The sequence below is a fragment of the Bos javanicus genome, chromosome 29 (genome assembly GCF_032452875.1).
Source record: "Bos javanicus breed banteng chromosome 29, ARS-OSU_banteng_1.0, whole genome shotgun sequence".
Lineage (NCBI taxonomy): Eukaryota > Metazoa > Chordata > Mammalia > Artiodactyla > Bovidae > Bos > Bos javanicus.
This window is the reverse complement of record NC_083896.1, coordinates 39,678,835-39,697,111: the sequence shown is the minus strand read 5'-3', so window position 1 is coordinate 39,697,111 and position 18,277 is coordinate 39,678,835. Positions and strand designations below refer to the sequence as shown.

The window sequence follows — 18,277 nt, the reverse complement described above, 5'->3', positions numbered from 1 at the left end:
ACCTGGGGCTATCACAAAGCTGAATATGCTCTGGACTCAGGGATGTGTCCACAAACTGGTTATGCCCAGGAGTATCAGGTGCCAGGGGCACCACCAATGCCTCTGACTATCTCCATGTACTTGTTCTCAGGAGTAGAAATGCCAAGGAACTGATAGAGCAAGGAACAAGTAGTGACTCTTTTTCATCTTGCCCCGTGTGATTCCCATGGCCCTTTGACCACACTGCTCTCTGCACAAAAACTCTTTCCTCTATTCCTTCTTCAAAGGTGGCTTGTGAATAACATCAGCACCTGACTGTGAAGCCTGGTGGCTGGAACTGAACTCACAGTCAGCTGGGACCCAGAGATGTCTGCCTTTTCCTGTGTTTCTGTCCTTTTTCTCCAAACAGATTCATAAAGCAAAGTCCCTACAAAATATAAGGGTGATTGTAATTCTCTCAAAGTGTTTGAATCTCCAAGTACTATTTGGAGCATCAAAGAGGGAACAGATTCCCTGCATCCAGGCTAGTCTAAGACCCTGACCTCACTCAGCCAGTGGTTCCCTGAGGAAACATAAGGCACATATCTAAGTTTCCAGAAGGTTGAGAAGAGAAATGTTCTCACTGTGAATGCAGGTTCATGTTACTCAGTCAGCCAAGGGTCTGTCTTGTGTGAATGAGGAGCGGGAGCTCTGGGGATCTGAGTTGGGAGTGAGTCAGTCACCACCTTCACAACTGCCTCCTAGGGTTATTACAGCTGGGGCTCTCCCACTGTTCCTGGAACCAAGAAGAAACAGCCCTGAATATTGCTTTCCTGCTGCTACATGGAGGCAGGCCTGCTGATAAAATCAGAACCAGACTTGAGCGGCAACAGGAAAGAAACTTCCACTCTGGTGCTTGCAGACATCTGAGAGCTACCCAGCAGTGGATGCAATTGAGCTTTCTCTCATCTTTCCCTTCCTGGAAGTCTCCTGGCCTCGGAACCAGAGTTCCTGGGTCCCAGCTCTTCAATAACTTACCTGCAGCTAATGCGAGCCATACACCCCAGAGTTCAGTTTCCCATCTCTTGGATGAGGGAGACTGGACTTGCTCCAGAACGCTTGTTCCAGACTGAAGCTCAATGCCAATCAGTTGACAACTGGCTCAAAGGTGGGTGTTGATGAGGATGATGAGGTTGCCTCTGGTGGGCAGGGGGCTGTAACTGTCTGGTGATGTTCATGTGTCCTGGTCTCAGGACTGAAAGCGGTAGAGCACTTGGCACACAGCTGCTGTGACACTGAGGACCTTAGAGGCCTTGCCCACTAGAACTTACCATGATTTGGGTTCTGTAGGATGAGATCAGGTAGTTATAAGTCAGAAGTTACCAATGGGGAAGCTTGTAGATTCCTCAGCAGAAACCCAAATTAGGTTGATGAATCATCTCTCCAAAAATACTCTGGGAACTAGATGTGCCAGGGCTCTTAGACAAATTTTGTCATATTTTAAATACCATTTAAAGTTGGTTATCTTTTGGATGACCTGCCATTTGCTCTCTGGCTTGGGATGATACCCACAGTTAGAGTGGAATCAAAGGGCCTCTGGGGAGGTTGTCCCTCTCCCCGTGACTCATTAGCAGTGAGTATGGCTGTCTTCCCTCCACATGTGGAGCAGGAATTTCGGCAGGAAGAATGTTATCTCCAAGTTTAACTGGAAGACTCAGGTAGGTCTGGGCCTCAAGTAGGCGCTATTCTTTTCCCAGTGCTTCTGCCTTCCCTCCTGGGTCCTGTACAAGCTGCCCACCTCCTGGTTACTGGGTTCTGAATTCCTCCTCCCCTTGCTTGTAGATATCTAGCCATTCCCACTTGTGGTTCCCTCCCTACGCAGGCCCAACCCCTCACCTGCAGATGGCACTAAAGAAGGGAAAACCAAGATGGGTCTGCCCAGTTCATTCTTTCTAAAAATGTCTGCATTCCTTCATCTTCCAGACTCTGTCCGGAATCATCAACAACTACAACTAGATGACTCAGCTTAGCAGAGGAATAGAGATGCAGATGGGGGAGTGGGGCGGTAAGGTTGTCAGGTGTGGGGCACAGTTTTTAGATGACAAGAGATGAGTTGGAGTAAAGAGTATGTGGCCCTCCAACCAGTCATTCATTGGGGACCTGCCTGAATCTGCTATCTTGGGCTCCTCAGGGTATCACTAAGACAGAAACTTCAAAATGGACTTTCTATAAACTTCTTACTGCAAAACAATTTCAAACATAACAAATATAAGACAGAAGAGTGTCATGAACCCTATGTTCATGAACTGAATGATGAATGTTCATCATTCAGCATCAATAACTGCAAAACTAACCTCTTAGTCCTATAGGTTGTCATCGACTGGAGACTCTGCAACATCAAGGTGGTGGCCAATTGATTTCCCAGAGAAGACATTCTTGACTTGCAACAGTCTTTCTCTTTTTGCTATGTTCTCATATGTGGTGGTTGAAGGGAATAAAGAAGAGGGAGAATAAGAGAGAAAAAGAGGGAGAGGCTAGTCCCATCATGAGGGACCACCATTAAAAACCCATGTCAACCTGGGTACCTCCCAAATGCCCTACTTCCTAATACCATCATATTGGGAGTGAAGGGTGGACACAATTCAATACATAGCAGCTATGGATAGCATAGCAGCTATCTGTTTTTAAATCAAGACAGACCGTCATTTCATTCTCTCTTTTACTCCTTATTCATTTTTACTGAAGTATTTTAGGGACAAGATGAAGATTTCACCAAATGTACATAATGAGTAATTGTGGTAGAATGGTAGGATATGAAAAAAAAATGCTCTTTTGTTCCCCCCAAAATGAACATTTTATATCCAGTCCATGTGCAAATTTCCCTGATTCTCAAAAAGCAGACGTATTTTCACAGCTTATTGAAAGAATGTAGTCATATGTTGCACATGGTTGTTCTCCTTTAAGACAAAATAACTGTGTCTCTCCCAATTTTAAGGCCATTTATTTGTTCAGAAACAGGGAGGAAGCAGGGTGGTTTGTCTTACAGAATGTCCCACTATTGGGTTTAGAGCAGGAGTCCACAATACCAGCACAGTGGGTCAGGACCAGTACCAATCCTTGGTCTATTAGGAACCAGACCTCCACAGCAGGAGGTGAACTGCAGGCCAGCGAGTGAGGCTTCATCTGTATTATAGCTGCTCCTCATCACTCTCTCATCACCCCCAGAAGGGACAGTCTAGCTTGTTTTCCTGGAACTGTTGGTAGTTACATAACATATGCTTAATAGAAACAAAAATAGCATAAATATTGATTATTTTCCTTTCTCAGTGCTCAGAATGGTGAGTTGGTGCCTTAGCAGTCTATCACAGTGACAAATTAGATGTTGCCTATTAACATTTGGCACATTCGACCAGCTTTAAATTGAATATTAAAAAACTAAAATCATGGGATCCAACCCCATCCTTCATGGCAAATAGAAGGAGAAAAGGTGGAAGCAGTGACAGATTTCTTCATCTTAGCCTCTAAAACCACTGTGGATGGTGCCTGCAGCCATGAAATGAGAAGATATTTCCTTCTTGGCAGGAAAGCTATGAGAAACATAAACAAGTGTGTTGAGAAGCAGAAACATCATTCTGCCCAACAAACTGGTAGATGTTTGGCCTTTTCATTTGGATCCCTAAACTTTCTGTCCAGTACCCATTGGTCTTTGAAGTTCCTCAGTTTTCTGGCCCTTGATGATTCCCAAGATTATTTTCTGCATTTCTTTACCCAGTCTTGAAATCAGCCATCTCTTTAAGATTGTCAGATGGGAAATGTATTTAGAAGCTACATGTTAGACCTCAGAATAGTCACTGTTATCAAGTTGTCTCTGCTTCTAGGCTTTACAGTGGTCAGAGGAGGAAGTACACATTTTGCTTAAAAATGAAAACAAAAAGGAATAAAAATAGTTGGTACAAACTTATGCTTTCAGTTCAAGGTTTAAGACAGCAGGGTTTGAATTAATCTTCTATATGTTATGTGTGAACCTCTTTTTCTAGCCACTGAAAAGTTTACTTCAAAATATTATTTGTAATTATTGTCTTACTTTTACCTGTTAACATACATACGATTCTGTCACAATAACAGAAACAATATGAGGAACAATAAGTTGTTGAATTATTGCTGGCCGCAGCTGCGATGCCAGTGCAGATGCATGACGGCTGCAATGGCAGTGCAGAAGCATGGCGGAGAGGAACTACCCCATATCCAAATCAGGGGCAGCAGCTGAGAGGAGCTGCCCTACTTCCAAGGTAAGGAACAGCAGCTGTGCTTTGCCAGAGAAGCCGTGAAGACATACCCCACGTCCAAGGTAAGAGAAACCCAAGTAAGATGGTAAGGGCTGAGAGAGGGCATCAGAGGGCAGACAGAATGAAACCATATTCAAAGACAACTAGCCAATCTGTCACACAGACTACAGTCTTGTCTAACTCAGTAAAACTAAGCCATGCCATGTGGGGCCATGCAAGACAGACGAGTCATGCTGGAGAGGTCTGACAGAATGTGGTCCACTGGAGAAGGGAATGGAAAGCCACTTCAGTATTCTTGCCTTGAGAACTCCATGAACAGTATGATAAGGCAAAAAGATAGGATACTGGAAGATGAACTCCCCAGGTCGGTAGGTGCCCAATATGCTACTGGAGATCAGTGGAGAAATAACTCCAGAAAGAATGAAGGGATGCAGCCAAAGCAAAGATAACACCCAGTTGAGGGTGGGACTGGTGATATAACCAAGATTCAATGCTGTAGAGAGCAATATTGCACAGGAACCTGGATTGTTAGGTCTATGAATCAAGGCAAATTGGAAGTGGTCAAACAGGAGATGACAAGAATGAATATAGACAGTCTAGGAATCAGCAAACTAAGATGGACTGGAATGGGTGAATTTAACTCAGATGACCATTATATCTACATATGTGGGCAGGAATCCCTTAGAAGAAATTGAATAGACATAGTCAGCAAAAGATTCTGAAATGCAGTACTTGGATGCAATCTCAAAAATGACAGTATGATACCTCTTCATTTCCAAGGCAAACCATTCAATACCACTGTAATCCAAGTCTATGCCCAGATCAGTAACGCTAAAGAAGCTGAAGTCAAACAGTTCTATGAAGACCTTAAAGACCTTTTAGAACTAACACACAAAAAAGATGTCATTTTATAGGGGGCTGGAATGTAAATGTAGGAGTGAAGAAACACCAGGAGTAACACACAAAATAGGCTTGGAGTACAGAATGAAGCAGGGCAAAGGCTAATAGAGTTCTGCCAAGAGAATGCACTGGTCATAGCAAACACCCTCTTCCAACAACACAAGAGAAGATTCTACACATGGACATCGCCAGATGGTTGGAACCAAAATCAGATTGATTATATTCTCTGCAGCGAAAGATGGAGAAACTCTATACAGTTAGCAAAAACTGGAGCTGACGGTGGTTCAGATCATGAACTCATTATTGCCAAATTCAGACTGAAATTGAAGAAAGTGGAGAAAAGCACTAGACCATTCAGGTATGACCTAAATCAAATCCCTTAGGACTATACTGTGGAAGTGAGAAATAGATTTAAGGGACTAGATCTAATAGATGGAGTGCCCGAGGAACTATGGACAGAGATTCATGACATTGTACAGGAGACAGGAATCAAGACCACCCCCAAGAAAAAGAAATGCAAAAAAGCCAAATGGTTGTCTGAGGAGGCCTTATAGATAGCTGTGAAAAGAAAGGAAGCAAAAAGCAAAGGACAAAAGCAAAGATATACCCATTTGAATGCAGAGTTCCAAAGAATAGGAAGGAGAGATAAGAAAGCCTTCCTCAGAGATCAATGCAAAGAAATAGATGAAAACAATAGAATGGGAAAGACTAGAGATCTCTTCAAGAAAATTAGAGATACCAAGGGAATATTTCATGCAAACATGAGCTCAATAAAGGACAGAAATAGTATGGACCTAATAGAAGCAGAAGATATGAAGAAGAGGTGGCAAGAATACACAGAAGTACTGTACAAAAAAGATCTTCCCGACCCAGATAATCACAATGGAGTGATCACTCACCTAGAGCCAGACATCTTGGAATGTGAAGTCAAATGGGCCTTAGGAAGCATCACTATGAACAAAGCTAGTGGAGGTGATGGAATTCCAGTTGAGCTATTTCCAATCCTGAAAGATGATGCTGTGAAAGTGCTGCACTCAATACGCCAGCAAATTTGGAAAACTCAGCAGTGGCCACAGGACTGGAAAAGTTCAGTTTTCATTCCAATCCCAAAGAAAAGCAGTGCCAAAAAATGCTCAAGCTACAGCACAACTGCACTCATCTCAGATGCTAGTAAAGTAATGCTTAAAATTCTTCAAGCCAAGCTTCAGCAATATGTGAACCATTAACTTCCAGATGATCAAGTTGATTTTAGAAAAGGCAGAGGAACTAGAAATCGTATTGCCAACAACTGATGGATTATCAAAAAAGCAAGAAATTCCAGAAAAACACTTACTTCTGTTTTACTGACTATACCAAAGCCTTTGACTGTAGGGATCATAATAAAATATGGAAAAATCTTAAAGAGATGGGAATACCAGACCACCTGACCTGCATCTTGAGAAACATGTATGCAGGTCAGGAAGCAACAGTTAGAACTGGACTCGGAACAGTAGACTGGTTCCTAACAGGAAAAGACTACGTCAAAGCTGTATATTGTCACCCTGCTTATTTAACTTATATGCAGAATACATCATGAAAACGCTGGGCTGGAGTAAGAACAGGCTGGAATCAAGATTGCTGGGAGAAATATCAATAGACTCAGATATGCAGATGACACCACCCTATTGCAGAAAGTGAAGAAGAATAAAGAACCTCTTGATGAAGGTGAAAGAGGAGAGTGAAAAAGTTGGCTTAAAGCTCAACATTTAGAAAACTAAGATCATGGCCCCTGTCCCATCAATAGATGGGGAGACAGTGGAGACAGTGGTTGACTTCATTTTTCTGGGCCCCAAAATCACTGCAGATGGTGACTGCAGCCATGAAATTAAAATACGCTTACACCTTGGAAGGAAAGTTGAGACTAATCTAGACAGTATATTGAAAAGCAGAGACATTACTATGTCAACAAAGGTCCGTGTAGTCAAGGCTATCATTTTTCCAGTGGTCATGTACGGATGAGAGAGTTGGACTATAAAGAAAGCTGAGCCCCGAAGAATTGATGCTTTTGAACTGTGGTGTTGGAGAAGACTCTTGAGCATCCCTTGGGCTGCAAGGAGATAAAACCAGTCCATCCTAAAGGAAATCAGTCCTGAATGTTCACTGGAAGGACTGATGCTGAAGCTGAAACTCCATTATTTTGGCCACCTGATGCAAAGAGGTGACTCATTTGAAAAGACCCTGAAGTTAGGAAAGATTGAGGGCAGGAGGAGAAGGGGATGAGAGAGGATGAGATGGTTGGATGGCATCACCAACTCAATGGACATGAGTATGTGTGGAGTCTGGGAGTTGGCGATGGACAGGGAGGCCTTGCATGCTGCCGTTCATGGGCTCACAGAGAGTTGAACACGACTGAACAACTGAACTGAACTGAAGTTGTTGAATATAGTGTCAGATTTCTTTCCTTTTTTTCTTTTAGTTTTCTTTGGTTTGGTTTTTGATGGGCAGTATTTTTGTTTTTACTTAGAAGATATTCCACTCTGAATGTAGAGTCATAAGTCTGAATTTTAAAGCCACTTAAGTAATGTGTTGTTGTAGGTAGCTAGTCAACAACTTGATGCAGTTAGATTTATTAGTCTTTGTTCTCAATTTGTTCACTTCAGTTCAATCCTTCAGTTGTGTCCGTCTCTTTGCAATGCCATAGACTGCAGCATTCCAGGCTTCCCTATCCATCCCCAACTCCCAGAGCTTGCTCAAGCTCATGTCCATCGACTTGGTGATGCTATCCAACCACGTCATCCTCTGTCTTCCGCTTCTCCTCTTGCCTTCAATCTTTCCTAATATAAGGGTCTTTTCCAATGAGTCAGCATGTTAGTATGCAGTCAGTGTCTTTTAAAATCAACCAACATGTATTAAAGTCCTCTCAGTCCCCACTGCACTCCCAACTCTAGGCCAGAAGCACAAAACTGCAGAGACTGAAGGCTGATTCCAGCACATCGCTGTGGAGATTTCATTCCCACTGTTTTTTAGGGGAAAAAAAATTGTTAACATTAAAATCAGTAGATTGTACATAAATATCCAAACTTCTGATTCACTTGAAAACATGGCCAACTGGCCTGCATTCTAGCATGGGTGAAATGGAGGGAAGGCTGCTCCCAGTGGTAAGGCCTGTGCTGCCCAGATTCCAACATGGCCACCTAGTCCTAGTATCATATCTCCTGCCTCCCGGGGCCATGAGTTTGTGAGAACTAGACTGCTAGGTCTCTTAAGATAAAGAGTACTTTTGTCTTGATCAACTTTGACTTTGAAGCCTTTAGCCCAGAACTTAGCATACAGTTCTTCCTTATACAGTTGTTGTATGATATAAAATATCTTGTGGATGCATATGACATTTCCTCCAATACTGAAACCATGCAATTGAAGTACTTCTCTGCCCTAAATCTTTGATGCAGCCTGGCATCATAGGTGCCTCTGATGTCTGCCATTAGACCCACTACCTAAAGCCAGTTGTATGTCCCTGGGCTGTACCTGAAGTCTTCACTTTGCCATTTGACAACTTATCATCCCAGCAATCTCTCCAACGAAGACAGCAATGCATATCTCATGAAGTGGCTAGGAAGATGATATGAAACCATGAATTTCGAGCATGGTGCCTAGTATGCATTTTCATGATGTTCTTAGCTGTTTTTTCTCCAAGTAGTGAAGGTTCTCCGTCTTCTTAGATGTCCATGAAGATCAGTTTGATTTTCCAGCCAAGCTTCAAGGAAGAGATTATGGTTCAATTCTCTGTATTCTGAAAAGCTTCAAAGGCCACTCACCAAGGACACTGATGAAGGTAAAGATTTTATCAAGACCTTTGTGTTTTTTTTTTTTTTTTCAGATCTTTTAGTGGCCTAAAGGGAAAAACTTGGGTAGGTCAGAGCATATATAACTACGGGCTCTTGGTCACCACTACATGCTAAGAACCCAAACTTTCCTGAGTACTTGGAGCCAGGAAAGAAGCATGAAGTGGCTTGTGCTCCTCGGGCTGGTGGCCTTCTCAGAGTGCATAGTCAAGTAAGTATGGGGATGTAAGCCACACTATGTTCCTTTCTCGGATTTTTCTTTTCATCTGATTATTCCACCCATCAGGTTTAGAAGGGAATGGAATCTTTCCCTAAGAGTCTTAAAGTTCAAATCTTTATTACTGATAAGTAACTTGCTCTAGGAATTGTAGATGCCAAGGTCTTATGTAAATTTGCATGGTTGCACAATTCTTGGGGTCCAGTCATATCATGACCTATTGAAAATGCAACTCCTTGCAACTGTTCAGTGCACAGTCTATGCAGATGTCAATGTGGTCCTGTGGAATAGCACTTTTCTACATTTTATTCAACATGTCCTCTTTGTTCACTCTCTACTTCAGTGTGTATATGCCTATGTCTGCATCTCTGTATCACTGTCATTTATCTCTCCATCTCTTTGGAAGTCACTGGGAGTGTATTTCTCTTTGTGCTGTTTTCTTTTAATTTTTCATTTCACTCATTCTTCCTTCTCAAGCCTCTGAATTTCCCTTACTTGTTCCCTATATCTTGGATTCTTCTTTCAACTCTTTCTTCTCTTTCAACTTGGAGAAAGATACACTGTTTTATATACACTGTTTTATGTCAGACAAGCAGTGTGACCACAGTCAACTCAAAACTCTTGCATTTCAAATTGCTCCCTTGTAAAAGAAAATAAGAGTCCCCCTTCTACCTTCTTCTTTGAGGTTCTATGAGAAGGAATGAGTTCGATGGCAACAGTGATGCCAATGGCTGTCATTGTTGAGACTTCCTATTTATCAGGTACCTTATATCCATCACTTCACTCATCCCCAAGATATTCTATTTGGAGGGTTTGTATTGTCACATTCCACCATTTTACTGAAGGGGATACTGAGACCCCATATGGTCATATGGCTTACCCAAGAATGCAGAAAAGAACCTGTATTCAAATTGGTGTCTTTGCCATGGTATATGCATAAAATTCTGATAATAATGTGCCTCATAAAAATGATTAGAATATACACAGGGCCATTACAATGACAGTTATACCCTAACACTGACAGCTTGTTGTAGCATCTTCTTTGTTTTCTTTTTCAAATGTTCTGTGAAAGAATACCTCTAAGGCAAGTGAAGACCATGAGAAAAACCCTCAGTGGAAAAAACATGCTGAAGAATTTCTTGAAGGAGCATCCTTACAGACTGTCCCAGATTTCTTTTCGTGGCTCAAATCTAACTATTCACCCGCTGAGGAACATCATGAATGTGAGTATTTTGGGAGGATGGTGCTCCATAGCACCCCCTGGTGCTCTAGCCTAACACTGGGGCTCATCTGGAGATGCCAGGTGGGATGGTGGGGTTGGTTTTCCTGCAGGAGGCAAAGATACTGGAAAACAGGGACCCCAACCAGAGGAGAAGGCACTCTCATCCTCAACTGTTGGTCTTTGTGACTGGTCTGGGCAATTACCAGGTGGCAGGTAAATATCCATTTCTGTGTCATACATGTGTCATTTGTTTGAGGGCGATTGTTCCTTCTTAACTAAGTGAGCCACTCAGTTACAGATGAAGAGTGAACCATCACTGATCAAAAGGTAGAACCACCTGTAAAGCAATTGTGAATCCCCAGGTAGAGGAATTCAGTTTCCACAGATGCAAGAACGATGGCAGTACAAAGTTACTGAACCTGTATTTTGTGTATGGCCATAAGAATCAGTGTGGTTACTGTTTTTAGATTAGAAAAAGGGATTATTTTGTCTTCAAGATGACTTCAAGATGCCCATGCCAGCCTGAGAGATAGGCAAAGAGTAAATACATGTCAAATGAAAGGGTCACCTGTGTGGTGTTGATTGGATGTGGTCTGAGTTTAGAGGGAGTGGCTGGGGTTGATCAAGAAGGATCTCATGGAGAAGGGGCTGCTAAGGCTGGGATTGAAGAGACTATAGAGCTTCTCAAATGAAGGCACCAGGACTTCCCTGGGTGTCCAGCAGTCCTGGAGGTCCAGTGGTTATGCCTCTGGGCTTCCCATGCAGGAGGTACCACTTCAACGCTTGGTCATAGAATCAATACCCTGCATGCAATGTAGCACAGGATAAATATATCTAATGCAGATACCTCTGTGACCAAAGTTTGTGAGCTTCACGGTGGCTAGAAGTGGTCTCAAGAGATATGTGACACCCAGAGGGAGGCATCAGTGTGGGAATAGAGGGTAGCCAGTTCTGTACTAACCCACTCCCTCCTCCCTTTAGTTGGTCTACGTGGGTAACATCACCATTGGAACACCCCCTCAGGAATTCCAGGTTGTCTTTGACACAGGCTCATCTGACTTGTGGGTGCCCTCCTTTTGTACCATGCCAGCATGCTGTGAGTACAGACACCCCGTACCCGGACCATCCTTCACTTGTCCTGCCACCCTGTTTCCACCCTTGGCACCTGATGGCACTCATCTCTTGTGTCTGCAGCTGCACCAGTTTGGTTCAGACAACTTCAGTCTTCCACCTTCCAGCCTACCAATAAGACCTTCACCATCACCTATGGATCTGGGAGCATGAAGGGATTTCTTGCTTATGACACAGTTCGGGTAACAGTGTAACAAATGCTGAGACAGGACTGGCTATGGAGTGACCTCTGCTTGGAAAACAGATGCAGGACCATCTGGCAGGACCCTTCCTAGCCTAACTCCCATAGATATTGGCCATCTTATCCACAGGATCGTGTCTCTGGGGAGGCAGTGCCTATGGTGACACACGAGCAGACAGATTAGCTAACCCAGAGAGTGACTTGAGGTGTGGACTTGCAGCTCCTCTGCCCATGAGCAGTTCATTTTGCTGGGAGCGAGACGAAGGGACAAAAGCACCCACTTTTATATTCAGATTGTTCTAGGCACTTTCAGGTGATAACTGGTTTAATCCTGCAACAATCCCACACAGCAGTTACTCTGATTAGCTCATGAGACATATGAGAAAACTGAGGTGCAGACAGCAAGGGCCTTGCTGAGGGCACACATGTGGTAAAAGGTGGAGTTAGGCTGGCTTTTCAGGACTGAAGTTGCTGTGGGGTGTCTGGGGACAGGATAAAACTGATCTGCAGACCCTGGGGGCAGTCAAGGCCTTCAGGTATCCAGAGTGGGAAACTGGAGGCCTGAGAAGTGATGGGGCCTGATAAATGAGTTCTCATTCTAGAGGACCCTTGAGAGTCTAATAAATCTATGGCTTGCCTCCCCCAAAATACCTGAGTAGTTCCCCTCTCTCTCTTTCTCTCTCATACACACTCACAGAAAAATACACATATCCCCCAAAGTGAGTTCCCCAGGCAGTAATTTCATAGAACCCTGCAAGCAAGATTGTGTTTTCAGCTTCTGTCTTCCTGGACAGATGCAGAATCCACAGTACCTTACAGAGAATGCAGTCCATTCCTTTCATTAGGTCACAGTGATGCTAAAGAGAAGGCTGTCTTGCTCTTGATTGCTTTGTCCATAAGGTGGCACCAATGGGACCTGGCCTGACTCTTGGTTGCCCCACCTGGACAGAAGCCAAGAGGCAAATTTGGCAAACGCCACTCAGGTGGTGTTTTTCAGAGGTGCAGAGGTTTTAAAATTCACAGCCTTTCACAAATGGAACCCAAATTCCCCTCCCAGCTAGGTCTAACTGTCTGTGGGCCACCAAAGACAGAGCCCAGCCTAAATTATTCTCTGAGGATCTAATGGCAATGCACCCCAGCCAAGTCCTAGGCCCACTTTATGTATCTGTAAGTGAGAACACTCTTCTTTCCCACAGATTGGGGACCTTGTAAGTACTGATCAGCCGTTCGGTCTAAGCGTGGTGGAATACGGGTTGGAGGGCAGAAATTATGATGGTGTCTTGGGCTTGAACTACCCCAACATATCCTTCTCTGGAGCCATCCCCATCTTTGACAACCTGAAGAATCAAGGTGCCATTTCTGAGCCTGTTTTTGCCTTCTACTTGAGCAAGTAAGTCTGAGATGGACAATCACTTTCTCCAAATAAGCTTTAAGATGCTTTCAGTTACACAAAAATTATAGAACACTTTATATAGAAGTATCCTGAGAGATAATCTAACCCAGGATAACTATGGCCCCAGGGCCCTACCTTGCTTCACCACAGGCTTTTACAAATAAAAGTTAATTGGAACAGAACCCTACTCATGGGCTCAAGACCAGTAACTTGGTCTAGGGGGGTGAGTGAGGAGGATGCTAATGGAAGGCAACAGGAAGCATGTTGAAGGAAAGGCATTAGGATTTGCTTATGAATTTGATAAGGAAGGAAGGAGAAGGATGCTGGATATCTTTCCTTCCTCATTAGCATTTCACTGGGAGCCCAGGACCAGCTACCAAATTTGTGGAGCCAGTAAGAAATGAAAGTGTGGGACACGAAAATGTGGGACCCCCTTGTTCAAGAAATATTAGGCATTTCAAGTCAGGGAGAGCAGAGGTGAGGTCCCTTCTGAGTGTGGGGCCCTTTGGACAGTAGAGGTCATAGGCCAGTGAAGCCAACTCTGTGTGACCTGAACCCATACCCTTAGAACTCTCAGGCCTTGATTTTCCTGAAAAATGACAAGATGGACAAGGGGAAAGCCAAAACACTTCAGCACTCTGTCCTCTGAGGGTGTCTGATCACTCACGTCCCTGGAGGCCCAGGGCGTCTTCAGAAGACGTAGTGGGTGGAGCCCAGCCAAGTGATTCAGCTTCTAACCTCCTCTGTGCCACTCATGAGACAGTAACAGACCTCAGTCTGGATCTCAATCTCTCCTAGACCCAATTTCTGCATCCGTACATGGGGACCTTACTAGTGCCTTGACGGGTGTACAATCACAGCTCTCAGACAGTGCTATTATTACTGTCCTCCAAGATTCCACCCCCTCTCTTCTCTACAGAAACAAGCAGGAGGGCAGTGTGGTGATGTTTGGTGGGGTGGACCACCACTACTACAAGGGAGAGCTCAACTGGATACCACTGATTGAAGCAGGCGAATGGAGAGTACACATGGACCGGTAAGCCTCTCCCTCTGAGGGTCAGCCCAAGTGATGCTTCTGCTACTGTACATGGACACAGGCAGACACACACAAATACATTCTCAGACACACAGTCACACAGACATATATACCAGTCACAATGACACAGACAGACACACAGACACATGGAAACACACAAGTAGACATATAAACATACACAGAGACACATAAAAACATGCATAGCTAGTCAGAGACACACAAAGCCACACAGAGACACATACAAACAAACACACAAGCACATAGATACACAAACAACCCATTGGGTCATAATCCCCAGGCCTTCTGAGAAATACTCTGACCAGGGCCCTAAAAGGGTCCGGAGAAGTCTGTGCAGCTGAGAGAGGGCTGCACCCATTACCCTTTGAGGTGTGGAACAGAGTTAGAGGACTCTAAAATGTGGTGAACAGACGATCAGGGAGAATTTCACCAGCCTAAACAGAGTTATGATAAGATGACTGGCTTACCAGGGCTACCTAAGACATAGGAAGTTCTCAGTACAGATAAATGTCATTTTAAAAACAGGGACAGTCCTGAGAAATTGGGGAAAATTGGTCTTCTTAGGGAGCAGCTACGTAGCAGTGGAGAGAGGTTGGCTGCAGTCTTAAGATGTGAAAGCAACTAATAAAAAAGAAAAGTCAAGTTCTTTGGCACACAGTGGGATAGGGGCTATTACAGAGAATCAGGAAGGTGGGATCCAGGAGTGACCTGAGGATAAGAGGCATAATTGATAGGATTCTGTGTGATACCCTCAGACAAAAGCTAACCTGTCCTTTGGAGTTTCTGTGGGCTAGTCATTTATTTCATGGCCAGGGTCTCAGGGTCTGAGCTTGTTGTAGGAGCAGTGCTTGGAGACACCCTCTCCCATAGGAGCCCCTCTCTCCCCCTATTATGAGAATCTGCTGCCCCTGCAAATCTCCATCTTCACTCTGTGTGCGACCCGTTATTTGTACCCCACCAGATACAGCTCTCTGGAGGTTTCTTATTGTTTTCCAAGTCTTTATTCACTCATTGAACAGACAAGCATTGAGCATCCACTGTGTGCCAGGCACTTTAGGGAGGCAAGGAGAATAATACTCACCCTCACATCTAAGAAGGCAGATATACATGAAGTGACTCACCCACATAGTGAATTGTGACTTTGGTACATGCTAGACATGAAGAGGAGAAGGCAATGGCAACCCACTCCAGTACTTTGCCTGGAAAATCCCAGGGATGGTGGAGCCTGTTGGGTTGTCCTCTATGAGGTCACACAGTCAGACATGACTGAAGCGAGTTAGCAGCAGCAGACATGAGGAAGGGTCTACAGAGAGTGATCAAGACAGGAGACTGAAAAACACCAGGGGAAAGACTTCCTGAAAACAATACAATTATGGTGGAATCTGGAAGATGAGAAGAAATTTGCTAGTCAAAGGGGAGTGGAGTCTTCCACTCCCCAGGAAGGAAGACCATCTTGTGTCAAGGTACAAAATATCGTAGTGTATTCAAGTACTGCATTCAAGGATGTCAAGAAAGGTGCTGTGTCGAGAGCAAAGGAAGAGGGCAAGAGATGAAGGGCTGTTTAGGAGACAGTCAAGAAGGGGGCAACTCTGGGGAGAATCAGAGTGACCTTGATGCCCTCTTTCTTTCATTGTCTCTCAGCATCTCCATGAAAAGAACGGTTATTGCTTGTTCTGATGGCTGTGAGGCCCTTGTGCACACTGGGACATCACATATCGAAGGCCCAGGAAGACTGGTCAATAACATACACAGGCTCATCCGCACCAGGCCATTTGATTCCAAGGTGAAGGGTCATGCCCCAAGGTCACTCCCAGTCTCCACACACAACAAGGATCTCCAGGGCCAACCTCTCTCCCTCTCTCTGTAACAGCACTACGTTTCATGTTTTGCCACCAAATACCTGCCCTCTATTACTTTCATCATCAACGGCATCAAGTACCCAATGACAGCTCGAGCCTACATCTTTAAGGTGAGGGGACAATATTGAGGGTTGGTTCTCAAACTGGAGCTTGCAGGAACCCTTGAGCTGCTGCTGGGAGGAGGGTGCCCTCTGGAGGCCATGTCACACCATTGCAGATGCTGCTGAGCCCTGTGGCTGGGCCAGTGCCTCCCAAAAAACCAATCACTTGAAAGTAAAGGGCAGTGTGGGACACTGATCTTCCTGAAATAAGTGTGGAGATACCACACCATATGGCATGGTGGGAGTCAGGCAGAGGGGAAAACTAAGGTCTTCAGTCCTCAAAGAACTTCAATTCAATCTGAACCTTAAGTGCATGAACATGAAATTCAGCACTAGGAGTCCCTGAAATAGGCCACATTACAAGGAGAATGGCTGGGGGCAGTCCCAGTGTGATGTCCCAGCATAAGTTAACAGTCTCCCTTCCCTTCTCAAAGTTTTCCTGGTTTGTATGATAAATTACATGGTCAGCCTAGTTCTCAGCTGCATCTTCCCTTTGCTCTGGCCAGGTGCCCCCTTTGTGAGTTGGGGTACCAAACCCCTCTGTGGGGAGGTTGGATGCTAATGTGAATAAAAGGTGGCCAGTGACTGCTCAGCCCCAGCACAGGGTGGAAGCTTAATGTCAGCTCCCTGCAAGAGTTCAGAGCAGGCTGATGGATTCAAAGAAGGCTTTGAGGAAGAGAGGGAATTTCAGGAATTCCAAAACCACAAACTCATTGAGCCATATGGAGGGTTGCTTAGTTCTAGGCAGAACTACACTGGATTCCATGCAAATGACATCTCAAGGTGGTCTGCACTGGGGCAGTGGGGACTTACGAGGGGTGATGAGGGCTACGGACTGACCTTTGGGGCTGGGGAACAAGAGTACCTTACCCACCCAAGCCTGGAGTGGCCAAAGAGGGTGAGTGTGGGCTGTAGGAGGCTTCTCAGAGTTCCTGAGTTAAGTCTTCAAGAACGTGTTGTGGGCACTGCTCTATTTAAGATGGATAACCAAAAATGAGTTAATTTGTAGCAGAGGGAACTCCACTCAGTTATATGACAGCCTGGATGGGAGGGGTGTCTTTGGGACCAGGATACCCGGATACATATGGTTGAGCCCCTTTACTGTCTACCTGAAACTCAGAATATTGTTAATCAACTATACTCCAATACAAAATACAGTTTTATAATAAAGTATGGACTGTGGGGATGCAGGAGGAGAACCAGCATTCTCTGCAGAGAAAACAAGGAGCAGGAGTCAGAAGGAAAGAAACAGGGAATGAGGTGAACTATGGACACACTTGTTCTTTTCTAAATAATTATAATGAAGTGTGGGTAATCTTCAGTGTTGCATTAAATTCTGCTCACAACAATGTGACTCAGTTATACACATAAAATATATATGTATTTCTTATTCTTTTTCATGTGGTTTATCACTGAATATTGAATATAGTTCCTTACGCTCTACAGTAGGACTTTGTTGTTTTTCATTCCTATGTTTCCCCAACTGCCAGTCCTCCATTCACCACACCCTTCCTCATGGCAACCTCATGTCTTGGCCCTCTTTGGTTTTGGATGAAATCTCATATCCCCTGCTGCTGAGAAAACCCCTTGATACTTACCAAAAGAGGGAGATAAAACAAAGAATTGTGCTGGGTCTGGATATTGGGGGAGTCACTGGTAAGGGCTCATGCTGACTAACATGTATCTCTGACTCCCCCAGGATTCTAGAGGCCGCTGCTATTCCACTTTTAAAGAGAACACAGTGAGAACATCTAGAGAGACCTGGATCCTCGGTGACGCCTTCCTGAGGCGGTATTTCTCAGTCTTTGATCGAGGAAATGACAGGATTGGCCTGGCACGGGCAGTGTAAATGCTTAGAGTGGTTCAGGAATCAGTAAGGCCGTTCCTAACACACACTAACTCACACTTTGGGCACTCTTGCCTAGGATGCTGGTGAACTGTATTTGGTGGTCTGTACACCCTATTCTCAGTAAAGAATAAAGGGTTTCACTCTTAATGGTGCTGAAACAAATGGTTGATTCTGTTTGTGTCTGGGAGTGAAGGATCTAGAACCAATTCTGAATCAAAATTGAGAGGAGCCTTACTCTAACTGGCTTCAAGGAAAAGGGAGACTTATTGAAATGATTCTGGGAATCCAGGACACAAGAATCAGAG

The 18,277-nt window shown here is 44.4% G+C and overlaps 1 protein-coding gene across 2 annotated transcripts; it reads left to right on the top strand.

The window, feature by feature from the left end:
• The first annotated feature begins 8,833 nt into the window (after nucleotides 1–8,833).
• LOC133241275 (pregnancy-associated glycoprotein 1-like) lies at nucleotides 8,834–18,119 on the top strand. 2 transcript variants are annotated; one of them, XM_061406539.1, is made up of 9 exons: nucleotides 8,834–8,955; nucleotides 10,255–10,405; nucleotides 11,386–11,500; nucleotides 11,599–11,717; nucleotides 12,913–13,106; nucleotides 14,029–14,145; nucleotides 15,805–15,946; nucleotides 16,034–16,132; nucleotides 17,823–18,119. In XM_061406539.1, exons 2-9 carry the CDS (start codon nucleotides 10,280–10,282, stop codon nucleotides 17,970–17,972), a joined length of 1,062 nt encoding a protein of 353 aa, XP_061262523.1. In that variant the 5' UTR covers nucleotides 8,834–8,955; nucleotides 10,255–10,279; the 3' UTR covers nucleotides 17,973–18,119. The 2 variants fall into 2 exon arrangements, with proteins under 2 accessions (XP_061262523.1, XP_061262521.1); XM_061406537.1 differs by having other exon boundaries at nucleotides 8,834–9,176.
• Nucleotides 18,120–18,277: the final 158 nt, after the last annotated feature.

Coding starts and splice junctions, on each gene's coding strand:
- LOC133241275 (XM_061406537.1), top strand. CDS start 9,076: ATGCTAAGAACCCAAACTTTCCTGAGTACTTGGAGCCAGGAAAGAAGC. Junction 10,406..11,385: donor CGCTGAGGAACATCATGAAT/GTGAGTATTTTG, acceptor TCCTCCCTTTAG/TTGGTCTACGTGGGTAACAT. Junction 13,107..14,028: donor TTTGCCTTCTACTTGAGCAA/GTAAGTCTGAGA, acceptor TCTTCTCTACAG/AAACAAGCAGGAGGGCAGTG.